At 36.1% G+C, this 27,829-nt stretch overlaps 1 protein-coding gene across 1 annotated transcript in view; it reads right to left on the bottom strand.

Moving 5' to 3' along the window:
• The window catches only part of ATRNL1 (attractin like 1), a 509,295-nt gene that overhangs the window by 309,830 nt on the left and 171,636 nt on the right, over positions 1 to 27,829 (bottom strand). The window contains exon 21 of the mRNA XM_074158859.1: positions 14,050 to 14,102. Within this exon, the coding sequence (XP_074014960.1) occupies positions 14,050 to 14,102 (53 nt within the window). The remainder of the gene's footprint in view (positions 1 to 14,049; positions 14,103 to 27,829) is intronic.

Raw genomic sequence — 27,829 nt, 5'->3', positions numbered from 1 at the left:
TGATTCAATCTACTGATTATAGAAAGACCTAGAAGGTTAATAAGACTGGGCATATACGTTTTAAAAAGCTGAGGTGCACCTCACTCTAAATGTCATGGAAATAAATATGTAGGTATGTCAATGTTACCATAAGCAAGGAAGACTTGTTGCTGAGATCTAAACACTGAGGAACATTTATAATTTCCTGTTCTTCTTAAGCATACAGTCTGAAGATGAAGTTACTAAAGTTTTTAAACCACGGACCACAGCCTTATCTCATTGTTTTTCATAGATATTTCACCAAGCTCTTGATCAGAAACATTGCAACAGCTGTCAGGGTTTCTGTGAACAGCTGCAGACCCTTTTCAAGTTCAGCCCAGGACCATGGGGCAGACCATTTTCCAGAGTTGGAAAACAACAAACTAGAGAATTATGAACAAAATATTTGTAAAAAAAAAGCAACAACACAGAAAAGTGAGTGCATCAATTGGTAATTTAAACATCAATTTTAGATAAAAGGTCTAGATGTCTCTGATGATGGAGCATTTCAAAGCTCGTGGCACAGGAATTATCAGTCAAAAATGTAAGTGTTTTTACTTGATAGTTTGACAGCTTAGGAGTCCAAAGCACAAGAAGGACATGGACCTGTTGAAGTGGGTCCAGTGAGGGCAACAAGACACTCAGAGGGCTGGAGCACCTCTCCTATGAAGACACGCTGAGAGAGCTGCATTGTTCAGTATGGAGAAGTCTCCAGAGAAACCTTATAGAGCCCTTCCAGTATCTGAAGGGGACCTACAAGAAAGATGGAGAGGTACTCTATCAGCAACTAATAACGATAGGACGAGGGGCAATGGATTCAAACTGGAAGACGGTAGATTTAGATTAGGTATCAGGAAGAAATTTTTCACTATAAGGGTGGTGAGGCACTGGAACAGGCTTCTCAGAGAAGTTGTGGATGCCCCTTCCTGGAAGTGTTCAAGGCCAGGCTCTGAGCAACTAGGTCTAGTGGGAGGTGTCCCTGCCCAGGGCAGGGGGGTTGGAACTAGATGAGCTTTAAGGTCCCTTTCAACCTAAACTGTTCTATGATTGTAAAGACTGCTCAGTAAATGAATTTTTGTTTTGTCACAATGGACAGTCTTTGTAATATCTTAATTCTTGTAATATTCTTGAAGTGTTGGAAAAGTGGCAGAAAAGTACAAACAAAACCAAGGAAAAAAAGTTCTCATTAAAATATTATAGTAGAAATTCAAATTTCTCTCTCCATGAAATTTTCTTCAGAATGATCTAGATGCATCACCAGCTTTACAACACTCATATTAATATTACGACTCTAACATGCAACATGATTTTGCAATACACTAGCATCAATACTCATTAAAGTGATTCTAATTTTTTTCTTTGGTTACATAGTTTATACACACTGAAGAGGTCTCTGACCTGTTTTTTCTTACAACTGAAATGGCACATCTAAGAAATAACAACATTAAATTAATGTTTCTGTTCATGTGTTATTGCCAAAAAGGGGTGCTTCTTGTCATATAGTTAATGAAAGCAGTCAAATTTTAATGTTATTTTAAATCTTGCTCTTATAATTTTCAGTTTATTGTATAAACCCTAGAAGTAAAGTACTTTTTTCCTTTTAGAAATAATGAAACTGATTTTTATTTCTAAAATGGATCAATGTCCATAATATGAACATGGGGAAAGTATAAATACTATTTTTTAAATTGTTTATGCTCTTATACATGCATATGCTCAAGTTTTCACATAAATTCAGAATATTCAGAAGTTATTCACACAATAACTTCGTGTATTATTAGCAGAGGTTTTTTCCTTATTCACAAATAATTCAACACAATTAAAGAAGCAACCTCTGGTTGATCAGGCCTTACAAGGAGACAGAACATGCACTTTGTAAATTGGTTATAAATATACAGAGATAAGTAGGTGCTACTGTAATATCTCAACATTTTCAAAATTCTCTTCCTTCCTTTTTCTCATTATTTAGTTGAACTTTGCTTAAGAAACCTTAAATCTACAGTCCAAATGTCAGATCTTACCCCATGTTGCTTGACTCCACGTGATTTGTATAAAATACACAATGTATATTGAAGTTGAGATGTTTCAACTTTGCTGATATTCTTTGCCATTTCTCAAACAATTTTAACATGTTAGTTCTGAGAAGTAAAATCTCGTATAGCATATAAATCCAGAACATTTTCAGCAAAACTGCACTTAATACTGGACAGAAATAATGCATGTCATATACCTCACTGTGCAGTCTCATCTATTGTAATTGCATGAATTGCAACAGGTATTTGTATCGTAAAAAATATGATATGTTAAATTACCATAATTGCACACAACAGACAGCAGAACGCTTTTGCATTACAGCTTTGAAAAGAAGATGTAACACAAGCACCTTTTCATTTAAAATATCAGGCATATTTAAAGTAAAATCTGATGTTTTAAATAACAACATTTTCACTGCTTTTTGCTCATGCTAAAAGCTGAGTACCAGTTCAGAAAAAAAAACATTAATGTTATATTAAAATTCTAAACATTTACAAATGAGATTACATAGCTGTGATATTGCCTAATCCAGCCCACAAGGCTTTTAAAACAAATAGGAGAAAATTACTCTCTATTAAGGGTTGAGGTAAGTACAGCATGACAAACTTGAGAAAAAATAAACCTAGATTCTTTTCCCCACTTCCTACAAACTCAGCTTGTAGGGCTGGCAGTTCAGCACACAAAACAATAAACCGTTTGTTAAAACTATGCAAATGGAAATAACAGAGGAAGGAAAAATGGAGCCCAAAAGGCTGTTTTTCTCAACCCCAACACAGTCACCCACTCTTCAGAGGAGATTTATTCTTTGCCTGAGAGGGAACGTTGGCCACCCAGGCAGGGCTCACTGACTCCTTTCTGAAAGTGACTTGGAAAACTCAATTTCCACCTCAAACAGCTGCCAGACATTAAAAGAAATATTCTCTTTTCCTAGCGCTACTTTTTCTATAAACCAGGAACTAGATACAGCTGTGCTTTCATTAATTCATGACTTTTTTTGGCCATGGGAAGAAAGTATTTGTAACTGAAATGCACAAACAGAAGAAACCTCTTCCTCTTTTATTGTTTTCTATTTGTGGTTTTTTTTTTGTTGTTGTCGATTAGCTTAATACAGAACAATTAACAGATATCACTACTTTTTGATAGATATCAGGCACAAACTTCTTGACACAGATTTTCTAGAAACTGGATCATCATGTAAAAAAGGAACGCAAACTGTAGCGAATACCAACAGTCTGCTTGTTACTGGTATTTGAAAAACACAGATTGTTCTTACCATCTATACCTGAGCTTCGTAGACCATATTTTGTGGCAGGCAATCCTTGCCAATGAACATGTAGTAAGTGACGTATTTGCATGTTGTACATTGTCTTCCCTAGATTAATTTAATTTTTCTCTTTCATCATTTCGTTCATTCTAATAATGACCTGTCTTCTCTTTGATTAGCCATTCCTAGTGCCATGAACAGCTCTAACACTTTACAACCCATCTCACCATATTTTCAAAAACCCATATAGAAGTGGTACCTATTTCTACTCAACAAGAGTAGAATTGCAATTTTTTCAATTTTCCCTGTCTTGTTTGCTATTGTATCTATTTTGCTAATGTATACTGCTGTGTTTTGACCTCACACAGATTGCTCTTCCATTTCATGTCAGCCTTACCCTTTATATCAAGTGACTAGAAAATTACACTTTGCTGTCAATGGGTTATATTTCTGGAACATATTTTAAAACAATATTCACAATTCAAGCTAAGAAAAAGTGACAATAAATTAATATCAAGGACTCACAGGCTACTTTACAATACACTGAAATTGAGCCAAGTTAGCCAGTCAGAAAGTTGAACTTGACAATGTCCACATTTAACCTCATATAAAATTTCTTAAAGTTTAAATAATCCCAGGTTTTGTCATCATCTTGAGATAGAAATGACCCTCAATTTATTTAAGTTATCCTCCAAAACCCCTCACTAAAATAATCTGCAGAGACTTCACAACACTAAATCTAAAGCTGAAAACATTACTGAATGCTCTCTCGGCTTTTACAAATGTGTGTGCTAAGATTAGGTGGTTCAGGACCCAAGACACCTTACAATAACCAGACAGTTGCACTGGGTGTTCAGCCTGCAGTAATGGAAGAGGCTAAACCATCCTCAACTGCTTCATGTTTGCCAGTGGAGGAAAGTACCCCAGCTGACACGGAATAACATGCTAGTTTGTCCAAGAACTCCCAGCCAAAGGAATCAACACAAATTCTCCCACAATCCATAAGCCACTTACTTATTGAAGTCAGGGTGGTTTTTTTCCTATTTCAATTGGTTTAAGATTTCATACAGATCTTTCCTTGAAGTCCCACTGATCAAGAATTCTCTCTTTTCCCTGGGAAGTCAGCGCAGGAAGCAATGCAACTGTAAAATCACCACAAAGGTTTTCCCTTCACTGCCGGAAGGTAAAGCAAAGGGACACTGACTGATCCTTTCCTATTCCGTTTGCTTCTTACAACTCCAGTCTTGGGGAGCTCTAAGGCCTCCCAGGTGTTCGAGGAGTGACAGCTCCTGGCCTTGAGGACGTGTTAGGGAAACACAGACATATACAGTACATTGTATATACAGCACAAGGATTCAAAATGTATTCAGCCCTATAAACCCCAGCTCAATATACAGACAAAATAAAAAATTGTATATATGTTGATATTTGCATCGGTTTTCTTCTCATTTAAAAAATGGCTTCACACATGGGCTAGAGTCTGCTACAAAGTAACGTGTTTCTTTTGAATGAGATCTTCAAGCCATCAGGTCTCTCTCACTCTTGTCTCATCAAGCTTTTCAAAATGTATAGTTCCATAAATAATCATAATTTATACTGTTTTAAATTTTATACTAATAGATATTTTACTGTAATACTATATATTAAGTTTGCAAGATAAATAATAATATAAAAAATAATTATGGGGCCTGTGGAGCAGTCTTATCAGGTGTTAAAGGCCTCCAATTCAGACTTTTATTTGCATACATTATAATGAACATTCACCTATTATTTTCTTCTCCTTAGCAGTTAGAAAGCTAGTTTGCCCAGGGTAGCGGCCATCTGCTTTTGACTTAGGGTAGTATATCTAAATGAATAGTCAGTAAAACGACTTTGTCTACTTTGGCAGAAGTTATTAAGTAGTATCTATAAGGGGGTGTCAGTCAGTAAATTCACTGACACATCACCAAAAGCTATCAGAGAAAGTAAATAATCCTAATTTCAAAAATAAAGTGTGGTTTTTTACAAACAAAGAAAATCCATCTGTGTCCTGTCCCTCCCCCCCGCCCCCAAAAAGAAAAAAAAAAAAAAAAGTAAATACATACATGGAAAGATTCTCCAATTCAAAGTAAAGTCTGAAAATGATTGGCAGCAAAGCTGTTTCTTTAGCCTGCCCAAAAAAGCTGCAAGCCAACCTAGCATTTGGCAAATGAGTACATAGAGCCTGGGGTGAGATCATAATACTTTATTAGGAGCTTCAGATTCTTGGTGTCGTTATTGTTTTAAGTCTCTGGAAGGTGACAGTTGGTTTGTGTGGTTATTTTAGCTCAGGGCAAAGACTGTTTGTCTGTTGCTCTTTATATGTTCTGAGTTGGTAGGTTTGTTGAGGCTAATCTTTTCTCAAACCATCCTCAAATTGTCTGATTTAAGTTGTAATCTGTTCCACTAGGCTCTTTAAACACTCAGATTTCTTTTAAAATAGAAATTATTTGTATAAACCCATATACTCAAAAGACAACATGAGTCATTATTGTTACTGTATTTATAAATAATAAAAATTGTTTCGGTCTGTATCAAAGTCAATCAGTGTTAGACATAATTGGTGGAACTCATTATTTTAAGTCAAGCATGACAGTTTTACAATTACAGTATGTATTTAGTTTAAATTAATGCTGTCCCAAAAGGAAACATGAATTCTACAAATCAGTAGCGAAACATCTAACTGCTGGTACACATCTCACAAGTCAACTAAAACAAACACCTTTTCAATAACTAAAATTTATTGTTTATGCCCTTTAAATTTCAACATAATTTTTAAATATCTGTAAAATCTCTGCTAACAGTTTTATTAAAAGTGCTACTTGCGATTTATCTTCTAAAATACTCTCCTTGGAATGTTCTTGAGTTTAATTTTTCTCTAAGTATAGCAAGTCTGCCACCTAGTGCTTTATGGCTACCTCTAGTACATTTTATCTGATAATTAATTTTTTTATGATTTTTTTAATAAAAGATGTCATGCTCCAAGTCCCTGAATGCATATACATGCGTGTTTGCCTATGCACACTCAGAGTGCTTAAAAATCACACTGTATCCTCTTGCTGCCAGGTTGCATTACATGTTTCAACACCTATTAGACCATACCTGCATTTTCTGACTAGCATGCAACCCTCCTAACTGTGCCATTCTGCCGTGAGATCTGAACATCTCACAGTGATTGTAAAAGGAAAAACCTGTAATTTATTTTATGAAAAGGAAAAAAGAAATAATCTATCACGTCAGTATAGTATAAGGAATACTAGGGAAGCCAACGTGTCTTTGGCCCAGTGCAGCTCTCTACACAGCCTGTCATTTGGTGGGGAGGGCCATCGCAGAGGGGTACCCTCAGCACTGAAGACAGGCACACCTTGGAATGGGCTCTGAGCTAAATGCTGCTGAGATTACCTGCTTGGGATAGAGGAGCAACAACTCTTCAGTGGTGGCACCCTACAAGCTGGGGAATGATGAGGAAAAGGAAGCATAAACAGATTCCATTCACAAAAAAATAAAAAAAATAAAAAAAATTGCAAGCAGCAAGCAGCAGGGCTGGAGCAGCCCAAGAAGTGATTTATGGTAGACCCCAGTGTGCCCCTCACAAACTGGGAGCAACCACAGCCAAGTTTCATTCCAGATCCAGCACCCATCTGCCCCCTGAACAATTCCTTTCGCAGAGGTTGCTTATATCTGCTTCTGTTCACTCTTCTGTGAAGATGACAACCTAGGTTTCTGCCCCTTCAATTTGCCAGATTGATAAAAGGCAGCTAGACCACAAGAGAAGATTTGGCATGCTATTTAGAGAGATTTCTTTCAACAGTTTTAATTCACCTTTTTATGAAATGATACCATTTGTAATATAATAACTGTTACTGAAAATCAGCTTATATGAGAACTTTGACTAGGAATAAGCCCAGCAAAACAAGAAGAAAAAAGAAAAGATATGTTCAAATAATAAGATATGTTGAAGTAAGTTTATCCCAGGCAGGATAAACTATCAGACCATGTCAATAGGTCAGATTAAGCCTAAATTGTATTTCGACAACATAAATAAGGATGTATTATCTGACCCTTTTGCTCTGAGACAGTATTAAGCCAACGTTTCTAAAAAGTCATTAGATGTACTGTGTTGTTATGTTATCTACTTTTAATGATCTGTGCGCTATCAAACTATCTTTCTAGTTACTACTATTGCAAACAAAAAAAAAGTCAGAAAGCAAAAATAAAAAGTAGCACCTCTAAAGGAGGAATAAGATCTTTAGACCAAAGCCCAAATTTCAAAAGGTAATTAAGACTTCTTTTCTTAATTCCTATCAAGTGAGATGACTTTTAAGTAAATGGGATACAAGAAACGAGTGTTTGTTTTTATTTCTGGCACTATACAGATTACATAACAATATTATTTAAAAGTTTTAAATTATAATAAAAATTTACTCTAAGAAATGGTGAGGACTATAGGTAAGGACTAGGACTTTCCTTGACTCTGCCTTTTTTGAAGTCCTGGTGTGTCAGCAGTAATGGGGCTAATGCAGCTCCAGGACTCGAATAGAATCCTTAGAAGGTTCTACAGCCAGTAGCAAAATTTCCTTCTTCTTCCCCAGCTCACTGCACAGATACCAGATATCATCTTGAGAGTTTCCACTGAATGTATGTTTCATGCTTCCTCACCAATTTTGGGCATGAAAGTATCATTCTTCATCTTTGTGAGTTGCTGACATACTGAAAGTGCTTATTGCTATCCTTTCTGTGTGTATTCCGAGGAAACAAGCAATAGTGTTATGAGCTATAATGATTTTATGACTCAGAGTTTACAATGGCATAAACCAATTACTCAGGTCACTCCCCAAAAGGTTGCTGCAAAATTTTTAGTAGCTCACATATGATCACGTATTTTTCCTGCAGTGTACCTTAAGTAGAAAAAAATACCAGGTAATAAAATTTACCTCAAGACAAAAAAATAATCTATGAATATTATTTTCCTACTAGTCATTATATTGGATTTTTTTTAGTTATAAACATCTGAGAACGCAGCGGTGTTCTCTCTGGCTTTCCGTTTCCTCCCTCCGTGTCCATGAGGTTGACTAGAAAAGCTCAGTGGTGCCAGTGCCCTGTAGTAGACTGACTCTTAATGCTTCTGCAGATGGGCCTACCAGCTTTCTCTTTTACATGCTTCATCCCAGAATAACATTTGAAATAGTGTCTGATGAGTGTGAAGCCATCCACAAATGATATTTCATGAAACACTGAAGTGAGAGAAAGGTTAGAAGAAAGGTGGAAAAAAACACAATGAACCTAGGAAAACAGTTAAAAAACAATTTTTACATTCTTTCAGCCTCTTATATACAGATATTCATGCTTCCTCTTTTTTAAAGGCTGAAAATCCAACAAATATCTCCATCAGAGGCATATATTCTTGTGATGATATGGAATAAATCATCAATAACAAGTTTTTAATCCTAAGAATCCCCATGACTCATCTGGCCCCACCCCGTTTTAATTCTCTTCATAAGTGACCCATCCCTCCTGCCCTCCATTCGTTCCTCCATTCTCTAATCCTTCCCAAAGGTCGTGTTTTAATCTCTAACAAATTTAAAAGTGGCCCTGCTCTGCAGCACAGTAAACTCTATAGTGTCACCCTGGATACATAACGCACTGCTGAATGCAAAAGGCAAACTGCCACTGCTTTTTCTCCAACTTTACAGATAGTTAAGGACCCACCAAACCATCCAGGCCAAAGATAAGCACCAGATTAATCAAAATTGTTAATTTATTGCAATTTTATTGGATCGTAACTACACATTCTTGCTGTGCATTGCTGAGAAAATCTTCTCCAATGCATGAAAGTTTCATACTCTAACGTGCTGACCTGTAACCTAATGCTCCTGCCTATTTTAAAACAGCAACCAATCTGCAGAACCAAATGGAGAAGCTACTTGTTCTGTCTCTTCACTGTTGATGGTAGTACCCAGAAATAATAACAAAACGCTTCTAAACCTTTTTTTTTTTTAATGAATAAAAGGGAATAAGAAACCAAGCTATATAAAATCCACATACATTTTTTTCAACTACACTTTCTTAGCTGGCTACCAGAATGGTCTTAGCTAGGAATTCTCTTGGTGGAATAGGCAACTCCTGAGTCCTCAACTCATGGAAGTTCTAAAAACTATGCAGGCAAATAATCCAATTTACACTCACAATACTGATTTGTTGTAAGCTTTTATGCTTCTGCACATATTAGAATCTATCAGTTGTACTTCTTGTTTGAAACTTAGCATTGTAACCATTCCACTAGAAGTGATATACATAAAACAGACATTTTGGAAAGCTTTTGACCTTAGAAATATGGATATCTAAAAGAGGTTTGTGAAGGAGAGTATCACATCCTTTCAAAACAAGAGATTGTTAGCCAGCCTATAACTCACCCCCTATATAGTAACTTATCATTAATTGTTAATTTAAACTCTCATTTTCTCTAGAACTCTAGTTTAACTCTTTATCCATTTATGATTTAAAGCTCTGTGTCTGTATATAACCCAGGTCAAAATCACAGAAGTGGCATTTGTCACATGTTTCTTTGCACCCAGGAGCACCGATTCTGACAGCAACGTACTTCTGATGCCGATGCGCAAAGAACTAATCCAGCAATTCGGATGGACACTTTGCTATCTAGGTGTCACTGTTATACATCCCACTGGGCAAGATACCAAAGAACAGTAACAACAACAAATACAAGTGCATCATGACACACTGTTATATTTATGGCTTGTGCGCACACATAAGTCAGCTGCACAACCACCTCTGGCCTCCACTCAGAATTCATTTATATGCATGAAATCAGCTTCCGATCATTCACAGTAAGATTGGCTTTTAACAGAAAGACCTAGGGATACTGAAACTCACTTTCAGAAATAGGGACGCAATCCAGAAGCAGACTTGTAATCAACCTACAAGACAAACAAAAAACTGTGGCTTTTAAATTCATGAAGCTTTCTTTTGTATTCATATTCTTCTTTTTATTATGTATAAGAAATCTTTGATAAGATTTCCTCTGATATTCCTAAGCAATGGCACATCGAACACTTTTGGCTCAAGAAATCCTTCCTCTCACAGGGTTCCTCAGCTGCAAATCACTGGATATAAAGAGAGAAGTACAACTGTATGTTTGTCCATTTGCTATACTCTTCCCCTGGCACCCATACTCTGCCGCTACTGACAACAGCACAGTAGAATAGATAGACCATCATGCAGCTGCTCATGCATTCTTATACATTCAATATTGTTCTAATTTTTATATCTGGGGGCTTGTTCTCATTCTCTAACTCTCAGAAAAGTTTGTTCTCTGCTGTGCTTTTTCAATCATACAGTGAAGTCATGAAGAATGAAATGAAAATAATTTCAATAGAAGCAATGGGCAATGATTTTCACACAATCTGGATAATACACTATTACATGTCCTGTCCATTATGCAGTTTGTACCCTACTTTTATTAAGTTTTGATTATTTAAAGTAGAAAAACTACTCACATCTAGTGCTGCCATGTTTTGAAATGCCATACTAGAGTGAAATCTGATATTTAACAAACTGCTTCTGTTATCTCTAGCATTTGATAGCTTTGTTGCTATCTGCATTTATCCTTTTGGCATAGTATCTGTATTTAGATTATGTCCCTGCCATGTTTTAGCATGTTACTTCCTACATAAATCTCATTCTTTTTGATCAAGCAAGACCTATCTGTAATTTTCATGTGTTTTCATCTGTGCTCAGATCACTTCTTCAACCACTGCACCTCCAATGCACAGCATTAATACTCTGCTTACACTCCTACATCACCACTGAAGGAAACACATAAGGAAGAAACTAAAACAATCTGTGCTATCACACTGGTTAAACTCTATTAAGTTTAGAGTTTACTTGCTGTCTTAAACAGTCTATTGATGTTAATACCAATACCTACATCAACACCAGTCTGTTTCCCCTTCCTAGGCTTGAGGATGGCAGTGACAGGCAAGAGGGAGGAGAGGACTAGGCAGGCACTAGGTAAGCTGGGCAGAGGGCTGAAAGAGGTGGAAACAACTGAACTGTTATAGGACAGTGAGTATTCACAATATCACAAGTTGCAGAAAGTTCCTCTAAGGGAATAAGCATTCTCAATCCACATCCTGCTGTTAAAGAGAAATTGAGGTCATCCACATCATAAAAAAGTTAGCCATACACTCAGGATTGAATTCTATGGCTTTGGCTTAGAAAAGCATTCCAATTTAGGATAGTAATTGTGCAAGTGGAAAAAAAAAAAAAAAAAGGTAAAATTTGAGCACTTAAAACTGGTCATTTTGAAGATGGCTAAACTCAAGCATGTGACTAAAACTTTCCTGAAGATCCCAAGCATACAGCAAATTACTAGTTGCATTCCTACTTTGCTACCGTTCACTGACTTTGATTCTAAGTGATAGAAACAAATATGCCTAGAATTTCTATTTCTCATAAACTTATGATGCTCATAAGTATATACTATTTGTTTTTCCTCAGTATTTTCCTCCCTCCTGAGCAATAACTATTCCTGTGCTGTAAAAAATAAGAATATTCTTCACTTCAAGGAGAAGCAAAACAGCAATATAAGTGTCTAAAGAGAAAGTTTCTTACAGAGTAGTGAAATAAGCACAGAAAAATACCATCCAAATGCCTGCCTTGTACAAAAGCGAAACACTGTCTTACACAAATTATAGCCCATGGTAAGGCCATATTTTAAAATACTTATATAGATAAGAAAATTGAGTATTTCTATAATATATACGTATTTTAATACATGATTTAGCAGGAAATGAATGGTGCTAAGCAATTGTCATCGAAATCTTAGGTCAGTCAGTTATCCACAAATTATTTCCTATTATGATGCATCAGCCACTAAATGTAAGAAATACAGAATTCCATTGTTTTAAATTAGCACAGGCTTCTTATTACCTCCATATAAAATAACTCTGAAAATCATTTATGTACAATATTTTAAATGAATGAAAGTATTAAAAGAAGATTTATCATTCCAGAACAACAAGCTCTTTAAAATATTTTGAAATCCGACAGAAGACAAATAATAGCAGCGAGGTAAAGGTGAAAGGGTATCTTGAATATACTACAATTTGTCTCCAACATGATTTATAGAACCAACCTGCAGCATGATAGCAAAAAAATAAGGTTTTTCATGGAGGTGCCTGTGGTCTATAAATCTCATTACTGTCATTTCTTTTCCATCTCTTAAATTTAATAATGTTTATTTTTAAGTGACAAAAAAAATGTTGATACACATATCCAAATTAGCCTGTACAGCACACTCTTCATATTATGAACTCCTTATGAAATAATTATCTAACTCTAAACCTAAATGTAAAAAATTTATAAAATTCATAGGTACAAAAATTCATTCTTCTAAATACTGAAATTTCTGTTTTGAAATAGGAAACATTTCTTATGTGGCAAACAATAAATGGAATTCAATTTATTTGATCAACAGTATCTTTAGAACATAGTTTTTAAGGAGTATTTCCAAATTTGTCTATTTTATGTAAACTGTCAACAACGTTAACAGTATCTTCAAGATAAAATACTTAAAAATTATCTTCCAGTTCAAACTATTACATCTGAACTCAACTTGTCTGTGACTGAAAAAAACCACCACCACACACCAAATTTCTTTAATACCTGCCAAGAGGAATAAATGTTTTAGATGTCAGCATCTGTAATATAGTATGTGTCAATTTTGTTCTGTAAAACATACCTTGCAGATACAAATCACTTAAGGTAAAAAAGAAACAGTAAAGAAAAGAAACATTCATTTATTAGGTAAACGACACCTTAAAGAGATCCTAAAACAAAGCTTTTGTGTACATTCTAAAATGAAATGCTAAAAAAAAAAAAGGCCAAAGATCAGAATGAATGTTATAAATATATTCAGAGATATGTCTTTATGTAGGTTGAGGTAGGGATGCTGTTAGGAAGTAATAGACAAATGGATCCAATTGTCTGATGTTGAGCAGGTATGTGAAAAATCACAAAAGGTGAAACAGTGTTCTCCAACATCCCATACGCTTTTATGATGATTAAAATTACTATTTAACCTCAATATTGGCACAGCAAAATTGGCACAGCTCACTAAGGGATTTCTGCACATGGGTAATAAGCATTCTCATCCCTTCAAGTCTTTCACTATGACTACCAGAAATATAATGCTTTAAAGTAAATTTGCCAGAGGCACCTTTTCTACAACAATAAGAACACGGAAAAAACACACAGTATCATTTGATGATGCTCTGGAGAGCAGCTGTGTATCATGTCCCTGAGAGGCAGAGTGGCTTAAACCATTCAGAATGTCTCCAGGAAATACTGCTGTTTAGCCTATTTGCATTTCCTCACCACAAATTCTGTCTTTTAAACAATGGCACAATTACTTACTCCTTTCATTCACATATGTTGAGATACAGAGAATAAACCAATGACTTGGTCAGTCCCTCTAACCTAGGTATAAAGAATCAACTTTCAGTAGACTTCAATTCTTGTAGACAAAGTAACAGGGAAGCCCAGTGGGGCATTTTTATTTTTCAGTCAAAATATCAATGTGCCCCAACTTCAGAAAATTTCTTAAGAAAATTATTTTATTTTTCCAAGAAAATGTCATTATCACATAATATGTGAACAGCATTTAATTACCAAACGTTAAAAATATAAGTACTCACAGTAGCATGTTCCCCTAAGTGGATTTCCAAGATACCTATTTTCAGAGTCACAGCTGCAGGGGGAAAAAGAGACAAAACCAAACATTCCCATTAAACACAGTATAGTTTTAATAAAAATGCAGCTAGAATATTTATTCCAAATAGCATGAGTTTCATTCCTAGTAGCACAAATACATGAAAATATAAAGTATTTCATATAGTTCTTAATTAGGGTATGCTACTTTCCTGAGGCACCTCTCTCTCCTCTCTCCTATAAAAGCAAGCCAGAGTGACTGGGCACTTAGAATCTTGAATAAGGCACTTAGAATCATCGAATGGTTAGAGTTGGAAGGGACCTTAAAGATGATCTAGTTCCAACTGGCCTGACCTGGGCAGAGACACCTCCCACCAGACCAGGTTGCTCAAAGCCCCATCCAGCCTGGTCTTGAACACCTCCAGGGATGGGGCAGCCACAGCTTCTCTGGGCAACCTGGGCCAGGGGCTCACCACCCTCAGAATGAAAAATTTCTTCCTAATATCTAATCTAAATCTACCTTCTTTCAGTTCAGTCATGTGCTTAAAGTCGGTGCCTTATTGTAGGACTTAGCGCAGGTGGTTATATCTCCACTAATGAACAAAGGAGAGCCAGGCAGGGAGGCTGAGCACTGGATCCCTTATTATCCATGCCTCTTCAGTGACAGCTTACTGCCTCAGCTGGTTTTGATCTGGCCCTCCCCAAGACAACAGCTGAGCATCCATCAAGGGGGTCATTGACTGCAGAAAGTCAGTGTCCAATTCCCAAATATGTCTCCCTCTAACATACACAGTCCTGAAACGCTATGAGACCAGGCTTTGCACCATCGGACACCTTCCACACCTCTTCATGCCATCTCTTCAGGGATGGAACGAACGCTTTCCATTTCCAACCACAGAAACACTAATGTGGTGGGCTGCAATGCATCCTTCATATTATTTCCAACTCTTTAAATGAAAAAAAACCTCAAACCAACCAAACAACAAAAAAAAACCCCACCAAACCAAAAAACACCACTACCCAACAGTAACATAAAAACCCCAAAACTCCAAAATACCCCTAAGCATAAAATAACGATTACATTTTCACAGCACCACAGAGGACCTAGAGGTGATCCAAAGCTATGCTGTCTGCTCTAGAAAGTCTAGTCCTAAGCTATGTAGCTGCAACTAGACCATGGCAACCAGCTCTGGGGCCAGGAACCGTAGCCATACGCGTAGCGCTGTAAGCGCAGCACTGTCTCAGCCACTCCGCTTCTCTGAACTGCCGAGGCAATTGCTTCTCTTCATTGACCACCGAGGGCACTCAGGGAGATTTAGAACGAACACAATGTCCTGATGCTGCTGACAAGATGTGTACATGGCAAGAGCTGGAGAAATATCTTTCTTACTGATAAGATATATAGTTATTTTCAAAGACAAGAAACATCCTACAGAATTTCACAGTGATCAAACTGACTTATATAACATTTCTCTAAAAAAGCCAAGTACCTTAATACAAAAATGTTTATCCGGCTTTGGTTTTCTTGGCTATCCCACAGAAGTCTCCAGCAAGATTATAATTTTCTATTAAATACACAGAACGATTTATAAACCAAAGAGAAAGCTTATCACTGCCTATTAAATTCCATATAAATATTTTCCCAGAGGAAATCTGGATCATTTAATAGCTCGGGCTACCTTTTGATTACTTTTTTCTATGAAACTTAAATCGCAAGGAGATTTTTGTGTGTTATTTTATTACTGAGCAATATTAAAAAACTTTCTAACTTGGATGTCCTATCATTTAACAAGTTGCAGACTGTAGAATAATGTTTGTATTTCTGTTGGTCTCCTCGATAGTTTCCAACTGGTGATTCGTAACATGCTCATTTTAAAAAAAAATATTTAGAGAATCTCTTTGACCCTTTGTTACAATATCATAAAGAAAATAATCAACAGTACCACTAAAATGGAAGCAGAAAAAAGATCTTCTGGACTTGCCCACTCCTAGTCTCACATCAGTGTGAGAACTCTTTTCAGGATCAATTATATGTTTTTTTACATATAAAAAAATTTGCTTAAACACCAAGAAACCAAAAAACCATATGCTTCCTGCAGCATGCAATTTGTGGTGTTGTCCATGCAAACACTCTGACCTTACAGTCCTTTCCACCGGATTTGGAAAAGAGGGATTGATGCTGAAGTATCTCTCTTGCATGTGTAAGAAAAGGAGAAAATAATCTCAAGTAATAACATTGGGCTGCCTGACATGTTTTTTCTAAACATCACAAAACACTAAATTCTTCAAAGAACAGCTCACTACTTAAACAGATTAGCCTTGTAAAAATACACTCGTGTCTGAAAGTGACTTTAAGTTGGCAATTTTGAAACAGCGAGCTAAGAGAAAAGGATCATTTTTGAATGAAGAGTTTAAAAGAACTTCCTTTTCTTTCCTTATATGTAAGACTGTCACAAGTGAGACAGTCTATCATGTAACAAATTACAATATACGATAGAGATTATTGTAAGAAGATTTTTTTTCCTTTGGAATTGTTTCAAAGGCAAAGTAGAATGTTAAATATAGGCAGTATTCAGAATACCTTGGGCTTTTATACCCAAACACAAAAATATATTTTATATAAATAACTGCGTATTCAGAGTCTGAGGAAGAAGGCAAGAAACTTACCCTGCTGCTCACTGATAATGGCACTGATCTATGTACAACATGGAAGAGCAATGTCAGACCACCAGCAACAATAAGCTCTACAACCTTCCATCAGGAGAGACTAAAAGCAGCTCAATTTGCTCCTGACACAAAACAGGACTTTTTCTTTTTTGTTTTAATCTTGAAAATCTTTATGAAAAAAGAAAACTGTTTCCATACAGCTCTCCTTCTCCATTCAGCTACCCTTCTAATCAGATGAAACCATCTCCTGTGGATCAATAATCACCAGTACCCAGGGATCTCCAGCGTAACATATACCTTTCTGGCATTTATACTTCTATTTATATTACAGAAAAAAACATGTGAATACATAAAATAAGAATATCTATAAAATCCTTCTAATGCATCACAAGTTCCACTACTTAAAAAGACACACAAAAGAATGGTTAAAACAAAAATTAATAGGTATGGAATATTTTGCAATATACAATTATTCATAAGTATTCATTCAAATCCAAATAATTACTTATTCCCTGACAATTACAGAAGTGACCTTCAAGAATCTTGAAGAGAAAATGGCAGCGTGATTTTACAGCCAGCTGTTTCAGTATGATGAAACGATAAAATATGCATAATAAATAAAAGAACAGTGAATTACACCACAGCAAAGTATTTCGATATATTATCATATATATTATACTTTCTGTATTGGGAGCCTCGCGGAAGACATTGTACTCAAGGAGCTAGTGATCTTGGGCAAGGCATCTACTGGTCTTTGGTCATCAGCCTGGAGAAGCTCGTCTGTGAACATGAGTAGCCGCTGCAAGAGAAGGTGCTGGAAGGCCCCATGCCAGGCTGTGCTGTCTACTGGTGGGTGTTAGCAATGAGAACCTTCCAGCTTGTCAGAAGAAGATACATGGTTTTGTTTTTACACGAGATAAAAGGCGCCATGGTACAGGAGAGAGGAGGCATCTCTCCACAGACGGGATCTGTGCAGTACACTGGGGGAAAACCCATGCTGGGTCCATCCAGGGGTTCACAGCAACCAAAGGGGCCCAAGATTTACCTGCTATCTGTAGTCCTATTTTTATTCCATCTTATTAAAACAGCTAGTTTATCATGCCATTTGTTGCCAGGCCTTACTGAGTATCTCGGACAGAACCCTGCCCTGCCTCTCTTACTCTTCCTCCTCTGTCCCCTGGTGCAGAACACTTTCATAATGTACATTAGGAACAGCATGAGGTGGAGTTCTTACTTGTTGGAGAAGCCTGCTTTAATTCAAATGAAAGATGCTATTTAAACACATAGTTTTCAGCAGAGTGAAAAGATGAAACTACTAGGATTAGGAATACATCTGATATTATTCACATGAGTATGTATGCTAGGTTCTGAATAAATTTAGTTTTGTCTTTTAATCCTATCCTATTAAGCATACGTATTGCTCTGTATCAGTCACTAATTATAGTTCCAATTACAAAATTTCCTATTTGCCGAATTATTTCCTTATGAGCTTTACTCATTGCAGTAATTTTTGTACCTTTTCCAAAAGCCAGCAGACATCTGACCATATGTGAAGCATAATATATGCCTCGTATCTGTGAAATGAGAGCTACACTCATTATTTTATGTGCCATAGGGCTATGATCATTTGCTTTAAGTGGTAATAATGAATGAGCAGTTCCACTCTGGCATGCGTCCAAAGACACAGCTCCCATTTACAAGGACAAATGGAGGAAGGCTCCTACCAGGTTACGTACAAATTCTATGGTTTGTTCCAATACAAAAGTATTCAATTCATCAAGCTCACTGACCTTCTGATGGCCTGCTATTAGCAGTCATTCCCCAACCTCTCCCTCAATTACCCTTTCAAAACTGAACCATTTTCTTTTACTTTCTTTTTTTTTCCTCCACGGATTTCCTGGGAGTTCAAAATAAAAGTTACAAATGCTTTAAAAAAAAAAACAACCCACCACCAAAACTTTTCTCATGATTATGACTAAGTGAATGATAGTTCATGGGTTTCTCTTTAAATACCATAAATGTCTCCAAGAGTACATGTCGACATTAATATTCACAGATTTCGTGGGGTTTTTTAATTAATTAAAGGCTTTTTTGCAAGAGTGTTTACAAATGACCCGCTGTTGAAGCTTAGCAATGTGTACGTGCGGTGTATCCACACCTTCCAGCCTTAAGAAAGTGAAGGAAGTGGCAGTAGAGGATTATATAAACATGTATCAAGTTTTATTGTGCTTACCCTTAAGCAAGGGTATACCTTGAGGCTTCTCACCTGAAGAAAGCTGTCAGAATATAAAAACCTACCTAGATCTACAGCTTTCTAGACCAGCGATTTGATCGTGTGGAAACCTTGTTCTAACAGTTTGTCTAACCTTTGATCATGAAACGCAGGAGCTTCTGCAGTTCTGCTGCCACCGCTAATGGGTAAATCTTTCCTTTCGATTAAAAGTGAAGCAAAGAAAGAGGAACAGGGAAAGAGTAACATAAGTATGGCTGGTCTTTCCCCTAGCTGAGTTTGTTTCTAACGCCAGACTCTCAGGGAAGACAAAAATGCATCAGACCACTCTAAAAGACAATATTCTTTTATTCAGCTGATTCCCTGCTGAGGGAGTTGTATCTTGTTCTGCTCCTGATCTTGCCCAACAGGCTCCTGTTTTCATTCTGGTTTCCTGGTACCACAGTGGTATGAGGCTATGGGGTTTCTGAATAGTGGAATAGTATTGAACATAACATAACTTGGTTACTCAGGACACCTCGTAACCAAAGTTCAAGCAGTGTTTGTAAAGCTAAACTTAAGACTCCTCTAGTTGCATGGTTAGGTCCGTGGCATCTTAAGTGGGCTATGAAGCATTACTACATACTACTGTGGATTCTTACATCCTCAGTGTTAAAAATATGCCCATGGTGCTGTGACTGCAGCTTTTGCAGATACTTATGAGACAGCTGCGAAAGCTTCAGTAATAACAATGTAGTAACACAGAGCTCAGCACAGATTCACACACAGGTGTTTACCCTGCTTGTTGGGTACTCCTTCTTGAAGTCATGCAAGACTTCCTATTCTAGAAGTACCTTTCCAGCAATGAGAAAATTAGCTGAGGTTTATGCTTAACTATAGTCAACAACTGTAATTGACTGTAATTCATAACGTTTTGGAAGTGATGCCATAGAAACCGCGGATTTTTGGCTCAAGAGTGGCGGCTCATGGATAAAAGCACCAACCTCAGCTGTTCTTGGGTTATTAACTGGTCCAGAGCAGTGGGTGACTGATACCTGGAATCCCAATTCACATTGTACATAGATGCAAGGGAAGAAAAACCCCGGGTCTTGACTAGGCCTGCTTGGTTTCAATAGCTTTTGCACAAAACATGGCCACATCTTCTAACCATCAACAACAGTTAAACAGACATGGCCCATAGCAATAAACGTGAGTCACCTCACAACCAGAAAAGTTATGCTACACCAGCCTCTCTCATGTATTGGGAGTTCAAGCATATTTAAAAGATTCAGAAGCAGCATCATTCTTCCACAGAAATGCTATGTTTCAGATGTGATAATGGAGCTCAGATGATGTATTTAATGAAAAATAGGTATTTCCAGGAAAGTTGAGCACTTGTGATTTTTCAGAGAATAGGTTTGTTTAATTGCTAACTATTATTGCATTTTTATCCTGTTACTATAATCTTTATTTTGCTGCACTGAAATACACAAACTAGTAATCTATAAATGCAAATATATCCCTCATAGTTAAGGGTCTGCTTCTTGACTGTATTGACATTGCACTATATTGTCCCAATGTTTTCCATTAATACTGAAGTATGTGAATAGTCCTCTTAATTTTTTTGAGCTACAATAAAGCATTTTCGGTTTTAATGCAAAAATTGGATACTTTCACTTCCCTCAGTGCCAAGATCCTTCCAGTCAAGAGCAACCTTTCTGCTTTAGATATAAAGAATTATCAGCCTACCTCTTAAGATAATGATAACCTAAAAGGGTAAAAGGTACTAGGATTTATGTTTCCAGTTAGGACTTTTTAATAATGTGGGGAAATGATTTATTTGTTTCTTCTTGTAAGTGCATATAACGATGTCTTGGGACAATGTTTTTTCTGTAGATTAATCTGTCTCCTCTTCATATAATTCATGAAAAAGGCCTGGCCCAGCAATACTTTCTTAAAAAAATCTAGGCTGATCTCACCAAAAAGAAAAACTAAAACATTTTAGCTTCATAAGCAAATTTTTCACTTCCAGACTTCCCTCATGCTTTTCAAACCCCTCTTCCCTGCAAGATCAAGAATGAGGTGTTACATACACCTTTTATACACTCTTTGAAGTAATATTACAAATCACCAAATACATAGCACTACAGGAGAAAATAAGCTTTCAAACAGGTGACAAACTCATCACATAATTATATAATTAAGGGTGACTGGTTAAGAGGTAAAATAAGATTTTCTAATAAACTCTAGATTATATGTTCATTTCTTCTACACAAGAATTAAGTAACCTATAGCCATCATTTTGAACTATCTAGACAGAAAAATATCTTTGTTTATCTTCAGGAATCAGAGACTAGATGGATTTCACATGCCAATGATTCCATGCTGTTTACTCTGAACCAAAAAATCTCATGTCCATGGCCTCACCCTTTACCTCTGGCACTCTCCTTTCTCTCTGAATTACCATGTTTTTGGCAGTGATTCACACAAACTTTTCTATATATAAAAGGGTGAACTTGGAAAAGCAGAATTCCTGCCTATCAGAAATTGTTTTTTCAAAGTGAGGGAGGAGAAATATGTACATTTCTTCTCTCACATTTTGACCTATTTCACACATTTCTCCAACCCTTAGGAAATAAAAGTTGGAGATCTCCTAGACAGCTCAAAATTAGATGCTATGTTTACACTAAATGGAACCACATCTCCAAGAAATATTAGCATAGTTTTCTCAACTATTTCACTTATTTCAGCTAGAAGAATTAGATAGAAGCAATGGTAAAATAATCATCCAGAGTTTATGAATATTTATTATTTAGGCTCCTCCTAAATTTTTACTTTGCAAAAATCAGTGAACAGTTCACAAAATTTACATACGTTTCATTCTTTTAAATGATATCTAATGATGAAATGTGTTAGAAGTTAATATCAACAACAGAGTATTCACAAATCTGCATCCCTGAGCATGAGTAAACAGTTTCTTTTGCAATCATTTTTAATATAAAGATCTCCTCAGTGGAACACTGATTTTATTTTCACTAAGATTTCACGGAAAGAATATTCATATAGTCATGAAAACAAGAAGTCTTTGGTTAAAATGACTAAATTTCTTCATATTTCAAAATCTCGCTGTTGAAATAGCACCCTTAACTGCATTTAAAAATTAATGTTCAGAAGTACAAACTCTTCTGCCAGTATTTTCATGATAAAAGATATAATAAAAACAAACACAGAGGACAAAAAAAATCCTTCATATGGTCATCTCTCATGCTCTTCACTGCTCATGATGTTCTGGGAGTTTCCAAGGGTCATTGTATATTTTTATTTAGAAACAAGTCCTCAAAAAAAGTAGGAGAGGTAGCACTTTAGCAACATTAAATATTCTGACAGGCACTGGCAGTTGGAGTGAACGTACTGTAAATGTCCACAGCAATTAGATCAGGTTAAATAAATATATATGTACACTAAATCCCAAGTGGTTTACTGCATTCTTATTAGTCGTCATTGAATTGTAAAAAATGCACTATTAATAAATATACTTTCTATAAATACAATTAACTATTAAACAGCTTACATTTGTTTTTAAAAAACATGCATTAATATAACTATTTTATTATTGTTGAATTCAATTTGTGGTCAATCACTGAGGGAAATGATTGCAAAGAAATATTCAATTACAATCTTCATGCAGAGTGCTCAATGCTAGAATATTATAGAGTTCTATAGAGTTCTCATCTCTTTGCATTTGATCTTCCTTGCATCCATTTTACTATGCTTTCAAGATTTTGGGTTGGGGTTTTTGTTTGGTTTTGGTGGTTTTATTTAAAACAAAACTACTATTTATATAAGACTACAAAGGTTTCTTTAATTTTAAGGCAACTTAAGGAAATGGCAATTTAAGAAATAGGTATTTGAGGATGCCATACATACTATAATTTCCAGAAGATGGTATGAAGACAGGCAAGTTACTTTTTCTCTTTCTATTTCAAATTATGTAAGATAAGTTTTACCATTTTCCTGTTATTTAAATCTAAAATTATTTAAATCTAAAATTAACAATATGGCAATTAATACTTTTAAAAAGACAAATTCTGACTATGCCAAGACAAAAATGACGATTCAGAAGCAAAGGACATCATCCACTTGGGAGTGGAGACTGCATCTTAGCCATGACCAAATGCTGTTTATATAGTAAATGTTCAAGAGTATTAAATACAAAATGAAGGCAAGGGTATAAATAAATCAAAATGTCATGGTCTTCTCTAGGCTGCCAGCTATACAGTACTAGGGACCTGCAACAACAACTTCTACAGAGTTAATGGCATGTTATATGAACATGAAGCATAAATATTACAAAGGTTTAAGTATAATATATAGTAAAACTGGTAAGCTGCGCTATTCTTACTTCTAGGAAGCCAAAACTCTGTTACATGATAGTTTCAAATTCCTTTTAATATTCTTACATGACTGAAGAGTTTCTGACTAGATATTCAGAAAGTGTGTTCAGAGTATTTACCTAGCACACTTGTTTCCTGTGGCACTGACAGAATTTGTCAGAGAATCACGTCTCCTCCTTGAACAACAATCAATGGGGAGCCTTCAAAAAATACCAAAAGTGACCCATGGGAGAGTGATTATTAGAAACCAAATATGGAGGCATAGCAGTTTCCAAACTCCTGGCTTCCTCCTTGTCCTGTTTATATTTCAAATCATATTTTTATCCATCAGACCATTTCAATATCTATAAATCTATCCACTATGTTGTTCTGAAAAGTTCTTTTCCTGCCTAAAAGAAATTTCTTTATCCACCCCTGCATGGAAAAGTCCATCAAATTCACGCCTTATTGCCTACCATTGTTCCATCATAACTATGTCTGGCCTCTTTTAAGTCCTTTATAATATCTAGGATATCAACCCCATCTAACCTGCACCACCTTTTATTTGACTTTATTAAAAAAGATACCAATCCAAGAGATACAGAAATACCTATTGAGAACAGAACACATAAAAGGCTATGGGTGGTTGGAGAAAGTATGAAGATAAATACACACGTTCGCTCTGGTCCCTTTCCCATGAAGAGCCCCAATCTCTCTTAGTCCATTATAGCACATAATCTCATGAATTTCCTGGAGCAGAGATGACACTGATACTTCTTTAGGAAGTTCCAAGTAAGTGAAAATATACGTTACTGTCTATGTTGCAACAACAATACTGTATCTGCCAACACCTCCAGTCCTGGCTGACTCTCCCTGAAAAGTTATCTGCCCTTTAAGAAGAAAACTTAAAAGGAAAGCAAAGTTGACTAAAATGACACTATAGCCCTGTGGCAAGGTATGGTGAGCATTTAATAACAGGAGTCCTGGTCTGTCGTGATCCAATCAAACTATATTTGATCAGCAGGCTGCAGAATATTACCATGAAAAGCAGCGCTTGCTCCTGTGTGAGTACGGTGCAGAACAGAGCCTGTAACTCTGTAAGTAATCCCAATGACTTCCCAAAGGGCAATTCACAGAATACAGTATTTTTCAAAACAACGGGCAGAAAATGCCACCCTAAACAATGAAAGAATGAGGGGCAGAAGAGGCTGGGGGGCCGGAGGGAGAGAGGATTATTTTGCTGCTACAAGAGCTGTGGTGATATAACTTGCAATGGATGAGAAAATTCTCGCATCCCAGCTGGGAGTGACTGGGAAAGTTAAAGACTACACCCCTGAAAAAACCATTTTATCATCCCAGTCTATGCACCTCAAAAACTCAATCCCTCTACAAAGAGGCTATAAAATGGCAGCTTTACTTGGACTTCTGATTAGTAACTGATCTCCTGTATTTTGTAAGCATCACACTAGATGCTTGAACCAGTTATTGCTAGAATTACTGGAGATGGATGTATTATACTAGGTACGATCAGTATTTTATGGGAAACAAGGTGCTTTCTTGCTTCCTGGGCTATGCCAAGGGCAACAAACCTGTCCAAATATTTTTGTAATTAACGTATTTCAAAGTATTCCAAAATGTTGCACCTTTCCATAGGTATTCCGAGGAGACTGAGACATGTCTCTATGATTTTTAAAAGCTTTCAGTGCAAAAGTTTTGAAATACAAAAATGTATTTCAACAAAACTCAATGCCAGCTACTAAAAAATAAAAGGGAATAATAAAAAACAGTTGAACTGTCAGAATGCAATCATAAAATAAAACAAAACCTGAAGTATGCTGCTTCCAAAGGGCCACGCTAAACAAAACAGATGCTCTTACAGCTGAAAAGCCTAAGAGATCATTATTATTTACTATTTTTTATGTAAAAACTTTAATAAAAATAAGTTCCTTGCTAGCAATGAGCCCCACAGACATGCTTAGGATCAAAGACTGTAATTATTTATGTGACCAACCACTTGCCTCTGTCTGACAGTAAATTAAAGAAAAGAAAGAAGTGCTGTAACAGACTGCTTTACCACATCCCTGGGACTGATGAACGTGGTAGATTAAGGGCAAAAAAAATCAGGATTACAGAGTACTGAAATTTACTAAACGAGGACCTTTTTTGACGTCAGAGGGAAATAAAGAGAACCCAGGAGGCATACAAAAATCCTGTTTAGTAATCCAAACATACGGTAGAGGTGGGATATTACTTGATGCAGAGGTTGTGTGGGAACCGTTACGGCATAATCCCTTCACAAGTCTCTATTTCACCAGCCTTGAGCGTTTCTATTTTCTATCCATCATTTTCTGACTGTCTGTTGGTTTGCTTCTTAACTCAAGCCTGCATAGGATAATAGGCTACAATTACATTAACCGCCTTTCATCTCAGTTTGAATTAAATTTGTTCTGCGTGCCAGCATGAAAATCTGTCCCAAGTCATTTTGCTTAAGTCAAAGAATAATAAACTTTCTCAGTCCAATAATTTAGCCAAAGGTTTTAATATTGTAAAATATATAGATTTTTTTTTAACTGAGAGATAATCTCAAGATTAGTACTTAAGAGGAAAATTTCAGTTACAATATTTGTCCGTAAAATATACATATATTCTGCAGTATGAAAGTGATTTTGAAATGATTTAAAATACAATCCTATGCTCATTTTTTCTCATGTTCCTAAGGTCATTTTTCTCACTTGTATTCAGGTTGGGTTTCTAATTTATGCAGAAGTAATGCTAAAATTTGTAATTTTACCCACAAATTAGAAATGCAAAATATTTTAATGTCACTTGAAACACAATTCTGGTGACTGAAATGGCCCATCATATCAGAAAAACAAAGCATTTATGACATTTTCCATCAATAAGAGATGGAAACTGAGAGCGCAGTGGCGAAGTACACTGAGGTGAATGGTTTTATGGGAAGATCAGAGTGGAAATCCAAAGAATTCGCTCTATGATTATTTTATGTTTGCAGAGCATCCTAATGCATTACGGCAAACATTTCACTCTTGGATCAAATCTTAAGGTCTAATTTTAAAACCCTCTAGTGACCATCATGAGACAGGCTTAGAAAAAAAAAAGGCATCTTCTGTACTACAATCTTCTCCATCTCCATCTTCCTTCTCTCACCCTTTTTTTTTTTTGTTCACTTTTCGTTTTTTATTTTTAAAGAAAATATAACTGAAATAACCCTGTGATTTCCAAGTTCTACTTCAAAAGTGGCTTTGGAGAAGTGTCCTAAGCATCACATAATTTTTTTAATGGCAAAATATTGTATAAGCAATGCTGGATTCATTTAGTCATTTAGAATCACAGAATGGTTTTCGTTGGAAAAGACCTTTAAGATGATCTAGCCCAAGGGATAACCTAGCACTGCCAAGTCCACCACTGAACCATGTCCCCAAGCACCACATCTACCCATCTTTTAAATACCTCCAGGGATGGTGACTCAACCACTTCCCTGGGAAGTTTACTATCAAGAGGAATGAGCACGCTTGCAAAAGACAAAATTCACATAAACTGCTCATAAGAAATATACAAGAACTCTAGTGAAATACTCGGTTTTAGAAACAAAAAGTGCAGGTGATACTGATTTTTTTTTTTCCCCAGGAAAGACATGCTTTTCATGTCATTTTGAAAAAAAAAATAAAATCAAGATTTCCAAAACCAGGAATGTTCTGTAGGAACATTAAGGAATATTCATGACTTCTAGCTATGACTGGAATTTGCAGAAGAAAATACACAAAATGTTACCTTGTAGTTTTCATTACAGTGTGTTAATGGAATGTATGACAATCTACTATAGTATGAGCAGGGAGAAAATTGCATACAATATACTGTTTAGAAACACGTAAAGCTGGATATATCTGGTGTATAGCTCAATATATCCACTACGGAGGAAGAAGATGTATCAGACTAATATTTGGATTGTACTGTTCAATACTTCTTTTCTCTTTCTAGGCCTGCATTTAACTGGAATAATTTAATTTGAACTTCTATCCCTTTTATAACAAAGCTACGTTAGCCACCATTTCTTTCATTCTTTTTTCACCGATGAAAGAACTACTGTTTGCTGAACACTCACTGTAATTTATTTTAAGATCAGAATTTAAATGACATCTGTGTTGCAGAAAATTTCATGTGATACAAACATAATCAAGACAAGAGACAGGATTACTAGGTTGCAGAAATTAAGTGTCAAAGGTAAAATCTGAGGACAGGTATAGATCACACATGGGTTCAAATATTTCAATTAAAAGAATCAACATCCTGTGGCATAACAACTAAGGCTCAGAACAACCTGCAATGTTATCATAACTTTAATTATGTAGAAATACTTAAGAACATTGAGCAGACGAGAAAATCAGGCAGATACAATTCTACAAGACTCAGCACAGAGAAAGCTCCAATCAAAGTTTCCAAAGGGTAAATGTCAAACCATTTATTAAATCAAGTATTTAACTATTTTCCAAAAAAGCA

This window comes from Numenius arquata, chromosome 15, assembly GCF_964106895.1.
Source record: "Numenius arquata chromosome 15, bNumArq3.hap1.1, whole genome shotgun sequence".
NCBI lineage: Eukaryota > Metazoa > Chordata > Aves > Charadriiformes > Scolopacidae > Numenius > Numenius arquata.
The sequence above is the reverse complement of the archived record's forward strand: the minus strand, read 5'-3'. Positions and strand labels throughout refer to the sequence as shown.